At 40.5% G+C, this 21,086-nt stretch overlaps 1 protein-coding gene across 2 annotated transcripts in view; it reads left to right on the top strand.

Annotated features, from left to right (window-relative positions):
• Nucleotides 1-11,349, top strand: part of SEMA6A (semaphorin 6A) — a 223,238-nt gene extending 211,889 nt beyond the window's left edge. For both annotated transcript variants that reach the window (XM_063964176.1, XM_063964175.1), the window contains one exon: nucleotides 8,531-11,349. In XM_063964176.1, the coding sequence (XP_063820246.1) occupies nucleotides 8,531-9,282 (752 nt within the window). In that variant the 3' untranslated portion in view covers nucleotides 9,283-11,349. The remainder of the gene's footprint in view (nucleotides 1-8,530) is intronic.
• Nucleotides 11,350-21,086: the final 9,737 nt, after the last annotated feature.

Genomic DNA, 21,086 nt, shown 5'->3' with positions numbered 1-21,086 from the left:
CAAAGTTACAGCAACACTTGGGATGAAATATCTCTACTTGGAGTAAAGTCAAGAGATTTAAATGATTCAATGCAGACTGCTCCATCTGTATATCACATCCAGCAAACAGAAGTGTAGTGACACAGAAATATTATTACCCTCCAAGAACGTTCTTGACATTGGTATCAGCACTGCGTACTACATTCTCATTGCAGTGGGTCATTATTTTTATACTATGGTTTCATGATGTCCAATAACTTCTTCCAGGAGATGTCTGAATGACTTTCACAGGTTGAATTTCAAGAATTGTTTGCAATATTTATTTCACTGATAAAATGAAATGACTACATAAACCATAATTCCGTGAAGCTTGGATTATTATCTGGCTTTGAATATCTTGCCATAAACCACATAATAAATAACACTGTCTTTGATCACTAAGGTAAAAGAAAAATATATATACATAACATTGACTTTTTTTTCTTAAATCTATACACTACTAATATCAAACACCAAGATTTGCTTTCTGCTCTCTAGAAACAGAAGAACAGAGGAAAACAGTGACCTCATTAGGTTGAAAAATGGTACCTGTGTGACAGTTTTAGAAATATAGGACTCTTTTAAATGTGAACATTATGGGGATACTTCTCTTACATACTACAGCTGATAATACTATGCGTGTATTTACTAATAATTTTATAACTGTATAATTTACTTACTACATTTATTTAATACCAAAAGCAGAAAATAGTGGTCCTCTGGAACAACAAACAATGGGCCTAATTCAGACCTGATCGCAGCAGCAAAAATGTTCTCTAATGGGCAAAACCATGTGCACTGCAGGTGGGGCAGATGTAAGTGGGGTGTGTTCAAACTGAATCTAAATTGCAGTGTAAAAATAAAGCAGCCAGTATTTACCCTGCACAGAAACAATATAACCCACCCAAGTTATACTGGTAAGTTAACTGGGTTCTAATAAAAAATAATAACCCTAGTGTGCATGGGGGTCCATGTTATAGGCAAAATAGAAAGTAAGCTTTATTGGGGCAGACACTGATGTAATGAGTAAATATTCTTTGTAAAGTGCTGCGGAATATAGAAACATAGAAACATAGAATTTGACGGCAGATAAGAACCACTTGGCCCATCTAGTCTGCCCCTTTTTTATTTTATCCTTTAGGAAATCTCAACCCTTTTTTAACCTTAATTCTTTGTAGGTGTAGGTGCTATATAAAAATCTGTTAATTAATCCTATGTGATTAAAGTATAATGCTGCTCCTGGTAAAGGTCGACACATGAAAAGGTCGACATGAGTTTTTCACATTTTTTTCCATTTTTAAAAACTTTTTCATAATTTGCGATCCACGTGGACTACGATTACAAATTGTAACCTAGCGAGCCTTGCGAGGGGACATGGTGCACTATATGGGGTTCCCAGTCACTTTACAAAGAAAACAACACCCACATTTTTTTTCCCATGTCGACCTATTCCAGGTGTCGACATAGTCACTGTCGACCAATAGTGGTCCACCTAATGACTGTCGACCTAGTCACTGTCAACCCTATGATCCACACCCCTGCCCCTCATCTCTTTGGTGTTGTGGGTGCCGGTGGACACTTGAACTACTTTGTTGGGCACCCACAGCACCATAGAGGTGAGGAGCAGCGTTATCCTTTTATTATATAGGATAAATTGACAATTTTTTATATAGCACCTACATATTCTGAGGCACTTTACAGCGCTGATTACAGTTATGTTGTTCCATCATTTTGAGGGGCTGGTGACTAGTAAATAAATAAGCATCAATAAGTTACATTCCTAACCCCTGGTACTGGAGTTATCTTACAAGAATTGTGAATGCTTTATTAACCTAAGTGACCTTACACTAATATCAATGGCATCTGTTTTAGCAAGCCCCAGAATGGCCACATGCATGAAATCTTCTCAATGTTCTATTACAACTACGAAAATGTAGTTTTTGAGTTGTAAAAATCTATATCACATACCTTAAGTAGTTACATTCCTAGTTTAATACAGTGTAGACACAATTAACACAATACATTCTGCAATTAAAATATGTCATTGTCCAGTGGCGGAACTAGAGTGTGGTGCCCCCCCCCACACACACACACACAGACACACACAACTAATTCCTACCTGGGGCTGTTGCTGCAGCAGTGCAAGACTGCAAGCAAATGGCTGACTCACAGGCACACAGGGAATCAATGACATGCACCTGCTGCTGCTCCTCCTTCCCATTATGACAGTGGGCGCCAGGGGACTGCCACGAGATCTTGGTGTGATGCTGTCAGATCCCCGGCGCCAAAACACTGAGAGAGAGAGAGCGAAGAAGCCGAGGGGCAGGGCAGAATATAAACAGGAAGAGGGAGGAGCTGACTTAGCTGCCCCTCCTCGCTTTCCTGATTGACAGCTTTGCGCAGAGGAACACTACAATGCATGATGTCTGGAGAAGGAGGCGCTGTAGAGAGAGATGGGAGGGAGATCATTCCCTCCTCACAGCAGCAGCCAGTGAGACCTGTAAGTCAGTACAAGGGAGGGTCGGCCCCTTCTCCCTCTGCGGCTGGGACCCATCCTCCCTCTCCAGCCAGGCTGCCGCAGTGAGTCAGCCCAGCGCTGCTGACTGCGTTGTGACTTGCGGGCGGACAGGCGTGTAGCTGGCGGCCGTGGCGGTATTATACAATGAGTCATTGTGACTCATTGTAATGCCAGCGGCTGTGGGCCCCTTCAGTGCGGCGGGGCCCCAATGCACTGACTGCACTGCCAGAAGTTCCGCCCCTGTCATTGTCATATGACAACAAGGTATCATTTACGTATCTATAAAAGGTGCATAGTGGCCGACACCGCACACACTGCTCCCATATAATTATACATACCTCTCTGGAGTGCCGCTGTGGCTGGCTCTGCTGAAATAAATCACCCGGGAAAATGGCCACTGCACCATTTTCCTGGTGATTTGTACATATACAGTAGATGACTGGAGCCTGGACACGGGTCCTCTCCTCTCTTAATCTGCCCCTGCGGGGTAAATTCATCACAGGTTATCCAGCTGTTGTTGCACTTATGACACTAAAAGACAGTGCAACCTTGGGGATCACAATAAACCAAAACATACAGTAGCGTTTCATAAATAAAAACTATGGCAAAATAGAATGTAAAGCAAAAGTGAGAACATTAGAGAACATCTGAATTTTATTTTCCTTAACTAACATCCAGGTCGTGCCTTTCATTCTGTCAACCCGTTCCTTGTTTGTTTATACCATTAGTCCAAGTGGATTGTCAACATATCCAGAAGGGTAATAGCAGAGAAATAGAAAAATCAATGTGATATCAAATCATCCACATCAGCACTCAGGCCAGAGAGCAGCAGAGATAAGCTCTGGGGCTCAAAAACAAATCAGCGACCCATCTGTTTAGTATTTCATGACAAAGTTTTGTTTTATTTAACAGAACGGGTAATTTAATTAGCTAGGAGTTTTGATTCCCTATTCATGTTGCAGTTAGAAGTTCAACAGCTGTGAAAAAATAGTTTGTGGTTTATATTATCTAATAAAACAATTACATCTAAAATGCCTATTACCTTTACCAGCTGCATCTAGTGCCATCACCCTTGAGTACAATAGAAAATGCTGACGCGGAAATCGCCAACATTTTTGACATAAAATATAAAAATGTACAGTTATTACTGTAAAAAAAACAACAAGTTCCGCTAAAGAGATAAACATTCGTACTTACATTTTTACCACCCGCTTAAGCTCAGGCTATGGGAAGCTATTGTAATAGTAATCTTCCTATTTGAACATTTTCTGTCACTGCCAAGAATATATCTTGATTTTCCCATCTCAGAATAGCCCAGGGAGATTGGATTTTGGCCAGTTTCTATTATCAGTCCAGTCCTGCTCGTCAATTGGTGCTTTGAAATTGATTAAAGTACAGTATGTGCTCAGATATTTCTTTTACTATGATTCTCTGTGTTTCCAAAACAGCCAGTGGAAGAATGTCTATAGAATAGCACAGAATAGCGAGATAATAGCAAAGAGATAACACCTGTAACCTTAATTCTGCACAGAGCCCAATACATTCTGTTTGGCTCATAAAAGAGATGATTGTTGCTTGTATCAAATCAACACTCAAATCAACCGTTTCCAAGTCTAGACTTTCAAGCACATATTAAGAATCTGGCTGTATGTTTTTTTCAGTTTTACCCAGGAAAAAATAAAATATTTTCCTTTTGAAATTCAATTACTTGTTATATGAGTTGTTAAAAATCAATATTATATTTTCCTCTCAAGATTACCCAATTTGACGAAATTTTCCTCCAGATACAAGGTGGATCTTATGAAGCTGAACTTGTGCATAAATAATGGTTTTGGTTCTGCGTGTGTAGTTTGTGTGATTTGCTTTTACTCTATACTGCCAAAAATGGTGCCACTTGAAACAGATAACATAAGCACAGGAAAGATAAGTGGTGTAGGGCCACATGTTTTGGACTACCATATCTATGTACCATGGAGTACCATGGACCACCACAAATATCAACTGAAGAGGGGTCCTGATTTTTGTCTAAAATTGAATAGACCTAGAGATGAGGGTAGCAGAACATATGAATAGACATTTAGATGAGGAGGGTAGAGCACATGAATGGACATATAGATGAGAAGGGTAGAGCACATGAATGGACATATAAATGAGGAGGGTAGAGCACATGAATGGACATATAGATGAGAAGGGTAGAGCACATGAATGAACATATAGACAAGGAGGGTAGAGCACATGAATGGACATATAGACAAGGAGGGTAGAGCACATGAATGGACATATAGATGAGAAGGGTAGAGCACATGAATGAACATATAGACAAGGAGGGTAGAGCACATGAATGGTCATATAGACAAGGAGGGTAGAGCACATGAATGGACATATAGATGAGAAGGGTAGAGCACATGAATGGACATATAGACAAGGAGGGTAGAGCACATGAATGGACATATAGATGAGAAGGGTAGAGCACATGAATGGACATATAGATAGAGCACATGAATGGACATATAGATGAGAAGGGTAGAGCACATGAATGGACATGTAGATGAGAAGGGTAGAGCACATGAGTGGACATATAGATGAGAAGGGTAGAGCATATGAATGGACATCTAAATGTGGAGGGTAGAGCACATGAATGGACATATAGATGAGAAGGGTAGAGCACATGAATGGACATATAAATAAAGAGGGTAGAGCACATGAACAGACATATAGATGAGGAGGCTAAAGCATATGAATAGACATACTGAAAAGGAGGGTAGAGCACAATAATGGACATGCAAATAAGGGGTTAGAACAATGGATGCACAGAGGGGAGGAGAGGATTAGTGCGACACATGCAGATATAAGGGGGTGAGAAAAATACAGAACATGTGGAAGAAAAGAACATTATATAAACATTGTAAAATTGAAACAATAATCTTAATAGAATAGATTAGATTTTGTTACTAACAACCCACCAAAATGAGAGAGGGGGTGTTGGAGTTTTTTTCTTATCAAAGCTTGGAGAGAGATAAAATGAAGAGAGATAAAGTACCAACCAATCAGCTTTCCCTTAGTATTTATCAAGTACATTCTATAAAATTATAGGTAGAAGCTGCTTCATACATCAACCCCACAGCCTGTAAAATGAGTTACAGACGGAGCCACGTTAGTCTTGGCTCAGTCTGTGACTAAGGCGCACCTATCGCCTAGAGCATCCCCGTCCATCTTGGCGCATGTGCCTGCGACGCAGACACACCCCATTCACTTGAATGGTGAGCATCTCTGTCCATGCGCCCGGACAGAGACGCTCTCAATGGGGGTGTCTCTGTGCACTCCCGGTGTGTGACTAGGCGGACGGATCGCCTAGTCATGCCGGGAGTGCTCATTTGCGATGGAGCCGCCTTAGATGAGTGCAGCTCCATCTGTAAAACTACTGGTTGGTTCTTTATCGCTCTCCACTTATTCTCTCTCCAAGCTTTTATAGATCCTCCCCTCCCACAGAGCTAGAATGTATAGTTATGCCTTTTTCACAATATAGATTACTGATCATCCATAGAAAATGAGCCCCACCCATAAAAAACTACAATATAATATAATAAACCCTGTCATCTCCAATGGAAAAACATGGCTTCCTCTTCTTTAATCCATAAATGTATTTATTAAGAATGGCAAGCTTCAACAATGCATTACCTGTTTCCAAATATAGTTCCATTTCGTAGGAAATTTCAACTTTGCTAAATTAGTGTGCCTTCAAAATATCAACTATATATATACATTTTTAATCTGAATGTGTTGCATTGTATTCTGGTAAAACATCTGTTTGTTTTATATGTTCTGTTTTATATGTACTAGCTATAGTTTTAGTGAATACATGGTCTCTCAAGTGTAAAAATATTAAAAGCTAAAAGCTAAAAATATGGCAAGTATACTTTAATCATGAGGGTCAATGAACCCTATTGTTCCTCAAGTTGCAAACTGTAGTAATAGCCTGTTGAAAGTACTACAAGTAATGTATTAGAGGTATATGTAAATTATTTAGTAATAACAAAGTGGTCTTTAAGACAGGTGCAATCTTTAAGCTAACCAGTTACAGGGGAAGATGTGCTAAGCATTGGAGAGAGATAAAGTATCAGCCAAAGCGTCTAACTGCCTTGTTACAGGGGGTGTTTGAAAAATGACAGGAGCTGATTGGATGGTAATTTATATCTCTTCACTTTAGCACTCTCCAAGGCTTAGTACTGTACATCTGCCTCTTTATTATAAAGTGCAAATTCAGCCAATATTAACAAAAATATAACTGTCCTGTCTGGGACCTCATAGCGGTCATTTTATTAAGAGGAAACATACAAATCTCATGTTATTAGTAGCTTTAAATATGTATTCGGTAATCAGCTGATAATTGTCATCCAACCAAAGTATAGAAAATTATAATTTTTGGCCGGTAAATATTTTTAATTGTCTAAACAGAATATGCCTACTGTATAGACTGTCATAACACAATTACAGAAAGGTTAACATAGGTACACACTACAACGTGTTTGTAGTCATACAAAAGTACACTTGTAGACACAATAGGAAAAAAGTTGCCCAAAACAACCAATCAGCTTCCAACTGTCATTTATCTAGCACAGTCTTTGAATTGACAGTTAGCAGCTGATTGCTTGCTTTGGGCAACTTTCCCACTTTATCTCTCTCCAAGGGCTGTATTTTATTAGGTGTGGTGATTTACCGCACGCTAACAACGGCGAACCAATTACAGTCCATTTTTACCATGCGGTAAATCACCCGTTATCGGCTGATAACACATGGGATCCATGATAACATCGCGGACCCATGTGTTACTGTCCGATAACGGGTCTCCTGGGGCTAGTTATCAGGGATTCTGCTACGCATGCCTAAGGCATGTGAAGCAGAATCACTGATAAGCGCCAGTGTATAGGGGGGTACTCACGGAGCGATATTCTAAGCAATCTGACTAGATTGCTTAGAATTTCAGCATTATCGCTCCGTGTGTACTCCCTACAGCGATAGCGATACGCAGCCTCGCTCATCGCTATCGCTGCTGCTAGATTGGCCTGCATGCAGGCCAATCTAGCGGGTCGCTCACTTCACCCGCTGGGTGAAGTGAGCGGCCCCACCGTCTCCCCCCGCATGCTCAGCACACATCGCGCTGTGCTGAGCGGCGGGAGAGCACACATCTCTCCTGCAGCGGCCCGTCTATATGGGCCTTAAGAGGCTAACCGGATAGCCCCAGGGGGATCCTTTCGCTGTGGTAACTCACTGCAGCTAATAGGATACCACCCCAAGTGTTGCCCAATTAAATAAATGCAGCAAAGTAATAAAACAATTAAACATAAGACACAAGACCTGAACAGGTTTTCATAAGGTATTCTATGAGCCCTTCATTGTGTGAGATATGAGCTAAGTGTTGTCTATTGCTCATGTTCACAGGTTTCAAAATATAAATAAAGAATATATAATACACAATGCAATAGATTTTACATAAACAAGGTCCAAGCATAGAACAAAACATCTATCTATCAACTCCGGACAAGCACAACTGCCATAAACTATCATCAGAACTTCCTCGCCAAGGCCAAACCAAACAAGCTACAAAGACTGACATTATTATATAAATTACATATAATTACATATAAATTATAGATAATATTAGAATAGCACTATGACCAAGAGAGAATTCCATGATCAGACGCTATGCAGTCCAAATATCCCAGGGCTTCTGTATTACAGGACAGTCCCACCAGCTGTGGCCTAATCGCAGCACGGAAACCTGAAGATGGGTGCTAATTGCATTAAACTAAAGGTACCTTTAGTCTACCAGCTAAAATCTTGGTCTAGTTCTCAGTTTCATGTGACAGGAGGGTTCCAGATGGGGGAATAATGGAGGGGACAGATATAATTAATAAAAGGATTGTCCTAAGGTGGACATCTCCTGTAAGTAATCTATTATGATGTGATATAACAGTTTTGCTTATTTTTACTTAGGAATATCGACCAAAATGGCATTGACTGATGTTCTTCAAGACAAGTCAGATTTCAGTGACCCAGAAGAAGAAAAAGAAGAACTATATATGGCTCCCCTTTCAAGTCATATTGAATCCATCAAACAGAAAGATTACTTTATGTTACAAGATGTACATCCCGAAAAAGAAGAACAGCATAACACAAATGTGCAAAAAGCTGTTTCCGATGAGACGTTCAATGAACTGCCCATGATGCCTCCATTCAACAGCGACCAGATACCGCCAGCGATGAGGCATGACATCAGCGAGCACACGGCTCTCATTTACTCAGAGCAAAGCCAGTTTCGCAAAACCATGTCCAGGAAGTTAAATGTTCTCAATGGTCACGTGAAAGACATTAATAAATCTCTCAAACAGATTATGGCTTCAGAGAAGTCCAGTTCTGAACTCCTTATGCAGCAAAATGCAATTTTAGAAAAAATTGCCTCAAATCTGCTGTTAATGTCACAGCAACATCAGCAATCTGCACAAATGTTTATAAGTGTTATGCAGCAGGGCATACAACTGTTCAGCGCATCTAAAGAGACAACGTATTCTAGCCGGACTTGTGGGGGTGCTGGCCAGACCTCCTCATCACTGAGAAATGAACCTGTGACTGTAGCCCCTAGTTCAACTAAGGGAAATATTCGCATTCATGGTGGTAGAGTGAGTAGGCACAGCCGGTCTCTTAATCCTCTAGGGCCATCTGCCATTCTAGGTCATGGCAAACAATAGAGACCAGTTCCCTAATTATGTGCCGTTAGGACCAGTTACAATGTTAGGTTGCTATAAATAATGTAAAACTTATAAAAGTATTATTGTTAACAAAATAGGTTTTATTTCCTTTGGTTACATCTTTGCACAACTTCATTTATCTAGAGACAGATTTTCTAGGTTTAAGGCTATCCCTGATTTCTTAAAGAATATTGTATGTTTCTATGCTTTTATTACTATTGCATTTTTTTCACAAGATATTTTTCTAAATCACTATGCATAATTAGAAAAAGCACCATAGGCAGATATTAAAATATTTATATTTTTATACTATTATTAAATATGGATTTACGGTAGTAGGTAGCATAAGGTTTTTTTTAACTATTCTCTTTAAAATCCATTAATGGTCCCAAAGGAAAGACAATCCAAGCAGCATTCAGTGTGACTGTAGCGTAGGCTGAACGTCCCTAGCACAATTACCAGCACTATTAACTACAGTACTCTCTTTTTCTTTTCTTTTATACTTGAGCAATCTAAGGTACATTCCAAAAAGTGTCTTTGGCATGGAAAGTGTTATTTATTTTTTATTCTGCACTATATTTACAACTATCCTGTAACCTTGTCAGTCCCCCATTTAGACCCTTGAAACAGTAAGTTGTATTGTTGTTGTATCCAGCCTTTTTTTGTTTACTCCTTCCCATTTAAGAAATTACTTGCAAATTTCTATCAATATGTCTTATTCTGAGAGCATTTAAAAGCCATCTAATTGAGTCTTACAATTGTCTGTGCAGGTCTTATTCTGAAACAATTTGTGTCATATATTTTCATCTATGAATGTACCTTACAGTATTCTCCCCTATTGCAATTGACATTACAGGGTTGCAAGATTTCTAAAGGGAACTGACGTTTCTCATGCTTTAGTTAGTATACAGGAATTATTACTAGACATATGTCCTTCAGAATTATATTAATGCTACAATACATTCATACACATCCTGGAACACTTTGCTAGAGAGTAGAGAGATAACAAATGACTATTATATTCTTGGAATCCTTCTCATAAGTTACTGGTTGATGGTGCTGGATTTAAAGTTGTGTTTTATCATACACCATAAAATTATCCTTGGATGCTGGACTAGTATTGGCCCATAAGGACTGATTTGCTGCTAATAGACCAGATTGTTGTGTATTGTTGTTTTGTATGATACAAATCAAAGTGTTATTGGTTCTAGCAAAGAACCCTTTCAGGTATAACTAATATCTCTAAATATGACTGTAACAATCACTTTACTATAAACGGTGTCATATTTACACACCAAAAACCAAACAATAAGGAGCAATACAGGATCTTAATCTTTGTTAGAATGTTTGGTACTGTACTTAGGTTTACTGGATAATGTTTTTCTTTACATCTTCTCATTAGAAGTACAGTGGCTAAATATACTAAGCTACATTGACTTGTCCCCCAGTTTGTCCCTTGTCTATTTTAAATTGTCCATGTTCCTCAAAGTGAATGTATGAATGGAGGAAACACTGATGATGTCTGTGTTTAAGATATTATTAATGAAAAACTGCATTTATTTTCTAGATAAAAGGATTCCAGTGATCCTATTCTTATATATGCAAAAATAAATTACATTTTGCATTAAAAGTAACTATTAGCTAGTTTTAGAAGCTTAGGTACAGTAAATGACTGGTTGGTACACAAATGTAAAAGGATCAGATAGGGCTAAATATCTGCGCACACCAATACATAAAAAAGAATCACTTTGCCTATTATGTATTTGGTCGCAACATAAATGTTGAAGTAGATATTGTAGCCACTGTATAATGTAATAAGCGTTAGGAGTAAATTAAAGTTAAAAGAAATCTGTATTTTTTTAGATATTTTTATGTATGTTGACTTACGCTCCTCTTCTCTGTTCTTGTTTTTTTCTAAACTTTTTTATGCTTTATAAATAAAAACTTTTATGTATTAATTTTAGATCTACAATATAGATAATTTGTTCTTTTCACTTGATGTGTATTGTAATTTCATGAATAAAACTGCATACCTCTTGCCCCTTTCTTCTTGGGGATATGAGACAATTCTGTTTTCAAGTGTACAATGATTTCAAGTTGGTTCTGGAAAAATAGGTGTTAGCGAGAAGGACAGGGTTACAGCTGGAAACTAGATGGAATTTCTGTTCTTGGGTTTTATTTGGTTTCTATTTTCTTAGTACTTAACAATCATCAAAACAACTGGCCTTGTCAAGTTTTCCTTCAAAGGATGTTAGTCCATTAAACCTACATTTTATATTTTTTAAGGGACTCGAAAAAAATGGTGTAAAATGCAAGAAAGTGTGAAATGAAGAAATAGTCCTAAACTGCCCTCAATGTCAAATAAAATACGGAAAATACACAAAAGGCAATTTGTAATAAGCTATAATAGTTAATTGTGTTAAACAATTTGGTCTACCATATAAAGGCCCAGAATTATCAAGCCTTGGAGAGTGATAAATAGCATGGTTATAAAGTACCAACCAATAAGCTCCTAATTGTTACAAATACAAATACAGCCTGTAGCATGACACTTAGCAGCTGATTGGCTGGTACTTTATCACCATGCTATTTATCACTCTGTAAGGCTTGATAAATCTGGGCAATAATATTTACATACTGTATGGTGGAGAAAAATCTGTACAGCAAAAAACAAAAAACAAAACAACAACAGTAGTTTGATTTTTTTGGTTCACTGCTGAAACATTATGATGTACTGATCAGCAGCAACACAAAAATAAAAATGACTGTTATATAGCATTATATCAGCAAAATATACTATATATGGGAATCTTTTGAGGCAGTGTTTCTAAAATCTAGTCTTAGGTACCCCCCACTGGTAATGTTTTGAGGATCTGTGGGAATAGCTGGGAAAATTACTGACCCAGCCAAACAGATTTTACTTTCCATGAATTTTTAAAAGGTACTTCTAAAATAGGAAATCATGGAAAAATTTTAAAATATGTGACTGTCAAGGGAAGTAAAATAGGAGTTTGACCATACCTCCCAACTTTTGCCCTGTCGATAGCGGGACTCTTGCGCGGCAAAGCCGCGCTTCGATCTGAAAAGGGGGCGTGGTCTCGACTGTAGTAGGCGTGGCCTCGCTTGAGTGGGCGTGGCCTCGTCAAATGGTCGGGTTTTTTTTCTTTTGGGGGCGTGCCCAGCGCTCTCACAGCACCTGGGCAGCCTCCGCTCCCCTCCTAGCTCTGAAAACATGCCGTGCGCGTGCGCACAGCATGTATTCAGTGATCACCGGCTGCTTTGCAGAGCAGAGCAGCGGGTGATCAAAGCCTCCCCTAACTGCCCCCTCACCCGCGGGACACTGCTGCCCGCGGGTGGGACAGCGGGACAGGGTCCGAATAGCGGGACTGTCCCGCTGAAAGCGGGACAGTTGGGAGGTATGGTTTGACTATGGAGATTACTTGCTCCATAACAAAACTTTGACGTGGCCTCTAGTTCTGCAAGCCTCCATGCTCTATACCTACACACCTGACACTTTTCAAGCACTGGGAAAGTGTTAAGTCCAATAGGCATGTAGGCATATACCACCGTGACCCATCTAAGGAGAAAGATATTTGTCTGTCTTGGAAGATTGGGATTTCCCAATACCAATTTTAATGGATTCACTTAGGATTCGTACTCTGGGGGTAATTCAAAGTTGATTGCAGCAGCAAATTTGTTAGCAGTTGGGCAAAACCATGTGCACTGCAGGTGTGGCAGATATAACATGTCCAGAGAGTTAGATTTGGGTGCGTTATTTTGTTTCTGTGCAGTGTATATATTGGCTGCTTTATTTTTACACTGCAATTTAGATTTCAGTTTAACGCATCACACCCAAATCTAACTCTCTCTGCACATTCCCCCCCCCCCCCTGCAGTGCGCATGGTTTTGCCCAACTGCTAACAAACTTGCTGCTGCAATCAACTCTGAATTACCCCCTCTGTGTACAGTTATTTTTTCTTGGTAAACAATATTGCAATGTCAGACGAGCATAGGACGTAAAACTACCAGGCACAGACCACACTATCTAAAACATTGTTATAAAATACAGAGGTAGCTAAACTTAAGCACAATAGTCTCTGATACACATGGCGATGCAGGCATAATTATGGTGGAGGGAAGGAACTGGGGAGGCTACGCACTTTAGAAGTGTTAGTTCCTCCCCTGGGAACATGTTACATCCTAATTGCCCTAACAACGTGACATGAACATGCCACAGTTTCAGAATAATAAAATGCAAATAGTAATAGATAATCAAATAATAACAATAATAATAATAAGAAGAAGAAGAAGAAGTACATGAAAACTATTGATGGTAAAAATAATAATAATAATAATAACAACAACAACAATAATAATAATAATTATTATTATTATTATTATTATTATTATTATTATGCAACATGACTTTCTGTAACAGGATCTAATATCCATTTATATCTCTTGGGGTCAGGTATATTAATTCACATAGTGGGCATTACCCCGTATACTCCACAAAATTGTTTGTGTCCTCTCAACAATAAAGGGTAGGCACTCAGGGGCCGATCATAGATGAGTTGATCATAGATGTGCTAAAAAAAAAGCCGCAGCTGCGTGTGCTGTCAAACAGTAGTCGGACCATGCACCCCCCTATGTCGCCGCAGTGCCCCCTCCCACCCCACGACCGCCTTTGCCTGTCAGTCAGTCAGTGGCAATCGCATAAGTGAGATGCCGTCACATCTCTCTGTGTGCACACGTGCAGTCCAGGTCACAGCGTCCTGGTCCGAATTGACCACTCATTCACTAACCTTACAATTAGGTGCAAAATATACACTTACCCACTGTGACCAATCAGACACACCGGACAAAAAAAAATTAAATTGCTGATCGGTTGCTGTGGTTCCATGCAAATGTTTATATTTAGTTTAGAAACTTTATTGGTTACATGTTTACTTTTCTTTGATTGAGGTAGGGGACTAAGGGGTCTATTCATGAAGCAGTGAAAAGAATGGAGAAGCGAGCCTGTGGAGAAGTTGCTGATGGCAACCAATCAGCTGCTCCATACAATCGTATAGTATGCAAATGATAAATTTTACTTCAATGCTGATTGGTTGCCATGGACAGCTTCTCCACTGGCTCAATTCTCCAATCTTTTCACTGCTTCATGAATAGACCCCAAATTTAATTATTAGGGGTAACATACTCAATACAAGATAATTGTGACTAAAGCAACCAGATCATAGTGTAGTCTTTCCAACAATTTTCAGATAAAAATTAAGTGAATCTCTTAGGTGCGCAAATGACAGCTTTCTATGCTGAGTATTACAAGAAAGTGTCACCCACATTAATTGTAATTAGCTGTTGTGTTTCTGACAATTGTTCTATTCTGCAATAATTAAGTCTCCCCTTCAGTAGAGGTCCCATATAGACCCTCCCTATTATCTTTTTACTTCCTGTACAGGGCCACATGAGTGGTAGCATTTTATGAACCAGGCATATGTATAAGAGGAGCCACAGGATTAAAATATAAAACTTTCAATTCGACGTACAATGAGTTCAGCTCATATTACTAAATCAAGTGCCATGATTTAACTGTGAATTAAGTGCCAGGAGGCAGTGTATTTGGAAAAATGAATGAGATGTAACAATCAGGGCTGTACAGAGGGTGATACAATACTTACATCCATGGCCAAAGGTTGTGGGAGTGACATGGCTGCTTACCATTGCCCCAGTGGTATGGTCCCTGACCAGTGAAGAAGATCCTTTCATCTGAAATCTTACAGCTCTCCCTAGAAAGCCAGTAAGAATGAGGGTGGTAAAGGGGGCAGGGCATTCTCAGTGTGCTGAAATCCCTAGGTGTGGCACTGCTAGTAATGTGGGGTAATTGTGTGTGAGACTGGTATGTAAAGGAGGATGGAAATCAGTGTTGTTGTTAAATGTAATCAATGGAAGATCATTTTTACATTAGAGGGTACACATACATATGTGTCCACATACACCTTTCTTTTTTGCCTCTCATATCACACGAGATGCTTAGCACGACTAAGACACTCCATCATAGGTAGCGATTGGATGGATTCCCACATATTTTTGTGTCAAATTTTTTTGTATCAAGTAGCAGATTAAAGTAGCATATTTTAAGAAAAATCACAGGGCATGGCTAAGTCGCAGAGTCCCTGGCACCCCAAATAGGCCGTGTGGCTTGATTTTAGGAAAGGTGTATAGGTATGTGGACCCATCTGTACAATAGGTCTGTGGTAAAATAAACTGGGGCCTGAGAAAATAGCTTTATGCTAGGCCAGCAATGATGCCTTAATTGAGGAAGAAATGTGAGTTTAAGATGAGTTAAACAAAGCTTCCCGGTGGATATTGGGCTACAATGAGTAATAGTGCTGCACTGCTATCAGAGATTTGTGAGCTTATGAAAACTAATTTACAGCTGAGTTGTTACTGTCTCCCTACTCTATCCTGGGCCCTGGAACAATGAGAGAATGAAGTCAGATTCTGATGAGCCTTCCCACTCACATCAACACTCCACCTTCCTGAGGCTGCTAGTAGGAACATCATAAGCATTAGGTCAAACCAGGGTTAGAGGGTGCTTAAAATGCTTAAAAATGTCCCCATGGATGCTTTTCCTCAGTTTCAGTTCAGTGATGAGCTAGGAGAATGATGCAGAGCAGGACTACTCTCCTGGATCGTGGTTGGCTCTCCTGGATACCCAGAAGAGTGGGCAAGTCTCCCAGAGGCCACCCTCTTCCCAAGTGAAGTGGATAGTCCACCCGGATAATGACACAAATATTGTATAGCGGGTGGATAGTCCACACGGATAATGATGCAAATGTACCATCACATACCACCACACACACACATTGCCCACTTTATCATGCCATTTGTCACACATCACCAACCTGGCTGACTATCTCAGAGGGGGCAGCCAGTATGTCGGCAGCTATGTCCCAGACTGAAGGCAGCAGATGATGTCACTCAGTGAGGAAGGTGGAGTATTGCTGCTTAGAAGGAGGGTGTGCTGTCCCTGGTTGCAAGACGCCCAGGAGTCCTTCCAGACATATACTTTCACTTTGCTTGCATTGTTAAGGATGCATTTGAAGCATTTACTGTATTTCAAGTATGCAGTTAGAACTGGAATTGATTCCCATCTCTCCTTTCTTCACAGGTAAAACCATCTTCACATTTATATATCTGAGTTTGCGACCTTTCTATGGCTACATTTTTCACATCCCAAGAAAGTTTGTCTGCAATTGTCTGTGATCCTGTCTTCAATGCAAAACCCTCTCTGTTAATTATAGCTGAACATCCTGAGGAACCCACCTCCCCCTGTGCCAGCTGATGTAGTGTTTAGTATTTAAGAACATTATTGTCAGGGCTTTGTCTGCATTTGTTAAGGATGCATTTGAAGGCTGTATTTCAAGAGTGCAGTTAGAACCGTAGTTTGAACTGGAATTGAACTTTGGACTACTCTAGAATCCGAAATTAAACAAGTTTCACAAACACTGCAGCTCAGGATCATTATGTGACCTCACACTCTGCCATGAGAACACCAGGCCCAGGCCTACCTCCCCTCTATCTAAGAACTCAAGTGGAGCAGGGAGCTGAGGTGGATGGGCACTAGGACAAGGCTCAGCAGGGACATTGCCATCAGACATTAGCGTGCTACACACATTCTCACACCCACCCACACTGCTCCCAGGAGACCAGAACATTTATAATTTCATCAAAATAATGTTATCATAGTTTCCCTCCTTCAGTTGCTTACCTGCAAATTTATTACCGTGTACTTTTTTTTATCTTCTCTTACAGGGTACTTCCACCCCACTGTGTGCTATTCCTGTAATGTGTACCTCCACTGATTGCACTCCCTGCCAGCAGCAACCTATGCAGTGCACCCAAGATGGTTGCCTCGGATGGTTCCTCCGTGACAGGATGTACTTCACATGAATCTTCCCGTACAGGGTATATCATACTACTACACAAGTGTCAGTTTTCCCTTATATGCGTTGTGCCCTTGTATGGCTCACCACCCAACATGGCTGCCTCATCTGGTATGCTTGTAGATGGGATGAAAAATACATATACCTGACGGTTTTGCTGGGACCCTACTCAGAGCGTTAGGACTCTGCACTCACCCCATTTTGTGTCATCTCTTCTAGGGGTAGACTGTTTCACCCTGGGTAATCCTATGCAGTGCGCCTAAGATGGCTGCCGCACCTGGTACCTTGTGGAGGTGGAAGGTGGAAAATTGAAAATGCCTACAAAAATCCGACTACAATAATGCTTACTCTGCGCTCTACATTTTCTTTTTTATGTCTGTGCGGCTTGTCTATTGCTGTATTACTTAAAACTTCTGTATTATGTGCATTGTTGTTGATGTCTGTAAAGCACCTTGAGTCCTGTTGGAGAAAGAATGCAATATAAATAAAATTATTGTTGTTATTATTATTATTATTATTATTGTTTCATTCATGAATTAAGTAATGTTGTCAAATTTCTAAATATTGGAGCAGACATATATCTCTCCCAGACAGATGATGAAAGAAATCAAGGGGACAGCACCGAAGGATGATTACTGTGGTGCAATTGTCTGGTAGCAATTTAAAATCCCTCACCACAACTTGATTTAAGAGAGTGAGATAGTAACGCTGGGTACAAACTACTAGATGGGTGCCACTGATGCGACATACAGTGCGATCCAATGGAGTGATTATCGGATTGGTGCATATGCGTACACACTGAGCAATTTCTTCCTCAATGTGTACTCTCCCTTTTATGGCCCAGATTTATTAAGCCTTGGAGAGTGATAGATTGCACGGTGATAAAGTACCAACCAATCAGCTCTTAACTGTCATTTTCAAACACAGCCTGTAACATGGCAATTAGGAGCTGATTGGCTGGTACTTTATCACTGTGCAATTTATCACTCTCCAAGGCTTGATAAATCTGGGCCTATATCTTGAATAGGATTGGGAGGTCGGAAATGAGATCACGTGTGCAGGAGAGTTTGAAGCTGTGTATCGGCTTTAAACACTCCATCTCTACAGTATACAATTATTAAGCCAATCGGCCTGATTGGCCCCATTGGATAGTGTTTACCCAACATTAGTTTCTTATATTTAACTCGAGCTAACTTAGTAATTAGAGCAAGAAAATTCTCAAAGCCCACATCTGCATTAGTCTTGTGAAGGAATGTTGTCCATGGACAAACAGTTGTCATCCAATAGACCTTCTATTCAATTTCAACATAACCATGAATTTTAAATACACCATAATATTAATAATAATGATAATAATAATAATAATAATAATAATTGTATTTATATAGCGCTTTCTCCTATGGGACTCAAGGCGCTTTACTCATATCAAAAACATTGCACATGGAACAAAGAATTTAGTATTACAGCAAGTAGAAAAACCACGCAAAAATAAAAAAGGAAAACCCAGAGAGTTGACATAATGCAGGGTGGAGTAGCCACTTTTGGTAATAAATTGTCCGGGTTATATATTTATACCCATGAAAATCACCAGGCAAGGCAGTGTTGGGCGCACTATGCTGGATTACCATTGGTGGAATAGGTCACACCTAGAATTGATGACACAAACTGGGGTGTTTGCAGCCACCTGCTTGGAGAAGGGTCCCAAATGTAACCATCAGATCCATGTATATTTCATCCCATCCACTAGCGTACCAGGTGAGGCAGCCATGTTGGGCTCACTCCAAAGGTTACACTGTGTGAGATAAACCATACAAGGACCCAAGGCATATATGGGAACATCTCACTTGTGTTTAGTATGATATACACTGTATGAATAGACCAACATGTAGTACATCCTGCCCATGGAGGTGTACAAACAGTAGAGGTATAGCATACAGTGGGGTTTACAGGAAGAAAATGTAAGAGAAGAGCAAAAAACAGTGGCATAAAAGGCAGTATTAAAACAATGGTAAGTATAGTATAAAAAAATCAATCCAGCAATATACAAAGTCATAGAGTGCAAATTATAACGGGATGCGGTTAATTTATCAGCTGTCGGGTTCCCAGGATTCGAGTTACCAACGCTGGAATCCCAACAGCCGGTGAAATGCCGGCGGTCGGAATCCCAGCCGAATCCTGGAATTATAACTCAGGTGGCAGTCCACGCCACCACCCGAGGGGGAATATAATAGTGTGGCAAGCGAAGCTTGCCACCAGGCCCGATGCAAGGGGACTCGCTGCACTCACTGCCAGCATTCCAGCTGTTGGGATTGCGGCTTCGGTCTCCTGACAGCCGGGATCCCGACCACCCGTAATGCATACCAAACCTATTATAACAATGGCAACTGATGCTGGGAAGGAGGGATTAAAAAACCTGTCAAAATTAAAATAGAAAAATCTGCAGCAGACCCATGGAGGAAGCTGCTCGTCCATAGTCAGTTTAATCCCACCATGTTGCCTCGGCATCCTGTGCTGCCAACTATTGTCAGGGCTGAACTCATCCCTGCACTGTGGGAGAGACCGGGCCAACAATGTCTGGGTAAGTGGGAGGCAGGATAGTGAGCTGTGTTGGGACAAAAGGCCACTTGTTTGTTCTTTCTTTTAGGTGCAGCCAGGTGGGAAACATGCAGGTGGCAAGATTGTCCCATGCGGTCTCAGTGCTTTCCACCCACATCCTTGCTCACCTTGATGGGTAGGCCTGGGGTCATTGCTTAGCAGGTGAGAGGAGACTTCAGCGTTGGGATCCATCACTTTTGCTGGGGCAACTCTGGCATGTTTTGAGGGCCTGTTATAAGAAAGGCTGGACCACCAAGTGGCAAGCTTGCTGGAATGCGACCGCTCTGTCCAGCACTCTATTTCCACCTGTATTCCACTATCAATTTTTGCATTTATTTCAGAAATGAAGAAAGTTCTGGTAATTAATGATGGTGCTTCTCCCAGTGTCCTTCCTTCCACTCTTACCAGTCTATTATAACCCAACAGCTATGGTGGGTACTATGGGGGTTATTCAGGTCACATCACTAATTGATGTGACCGCAATAACAGGTACTGTCCTGTGTGTGTGCAGCTGCCAAATACGCTGTGATCGCAATGGCTGTGACCGCCTCTGCCTGATTGACAGGCAGAGGCCTTCGCGGGGAGTGTGGATGGCGGCAACTGAACGTTACGTGAGTGGCACAGGGAAAATGGTAGCTGGTCGGCAGTATTTTCGGGGAAACCGGCATGACGTCACACGCAGACGCACTGATGAGAAAAATGGTAGCTGACCGTCTGCATACGCAGCCTAGCTGTGGCTGCAGGGTGTCTTCCACAGTTGCAGTCACAGCCACTGGGCAGGCCATTGTGCATGCTGGGCGGCCCCCAGCATGCGATAGAAAGGATTGCAGATTGTGCTTTTTAGCAGAATCTGCAATCCGTACTGAATAACCCCCTCTGTTTACAATCACTAAACTGTCACTGGGGTAGCAAGTGCAGGTTATTACTTTTTTTCAACTTCCACTGATAAAAGCTTGTGATGTAACAAAAATTTATTGAAATTAAGGCTCTCATGAATCTTGGCTCCTATTAGTCATTGGGCAAGATTTAGAATTAGCCCAATAATTAAGAGTCTTACATTAAAACATCTGTTATTTGATGACACATTACAGAGTTATTACGTACAGGAACTGTAGATGAAGTCATTGTAATTACAATCCTCTTGTCATAATTGTATTATACAAATTACAATTTGAATTCTATATTTTAAGAAATGTTCAGTTACATCTGTATAGATTTCTGAATGCACTGCGAGTTTAGAATAATGGATTTGCGAGCATTGTC

The sequence above is a fragment of the Pseudophryne corroboree genome, chromosome 1, assembly GCF_028390025.1.
Source record: "Pseudophryne corroboree isolate aPseCor3 chromosome 1, aPseCor3.hap2, whole genome shotgun sequence".
NCBI lineage: Eukaryota > Metazoa > Chordata > Amphibia > Anura > Myobatrachidae > Pseudophryne > Pseudophryne corroboree.
This window is presented reverse-complemented; position numbering and strand designations above follow the sequence as displayed.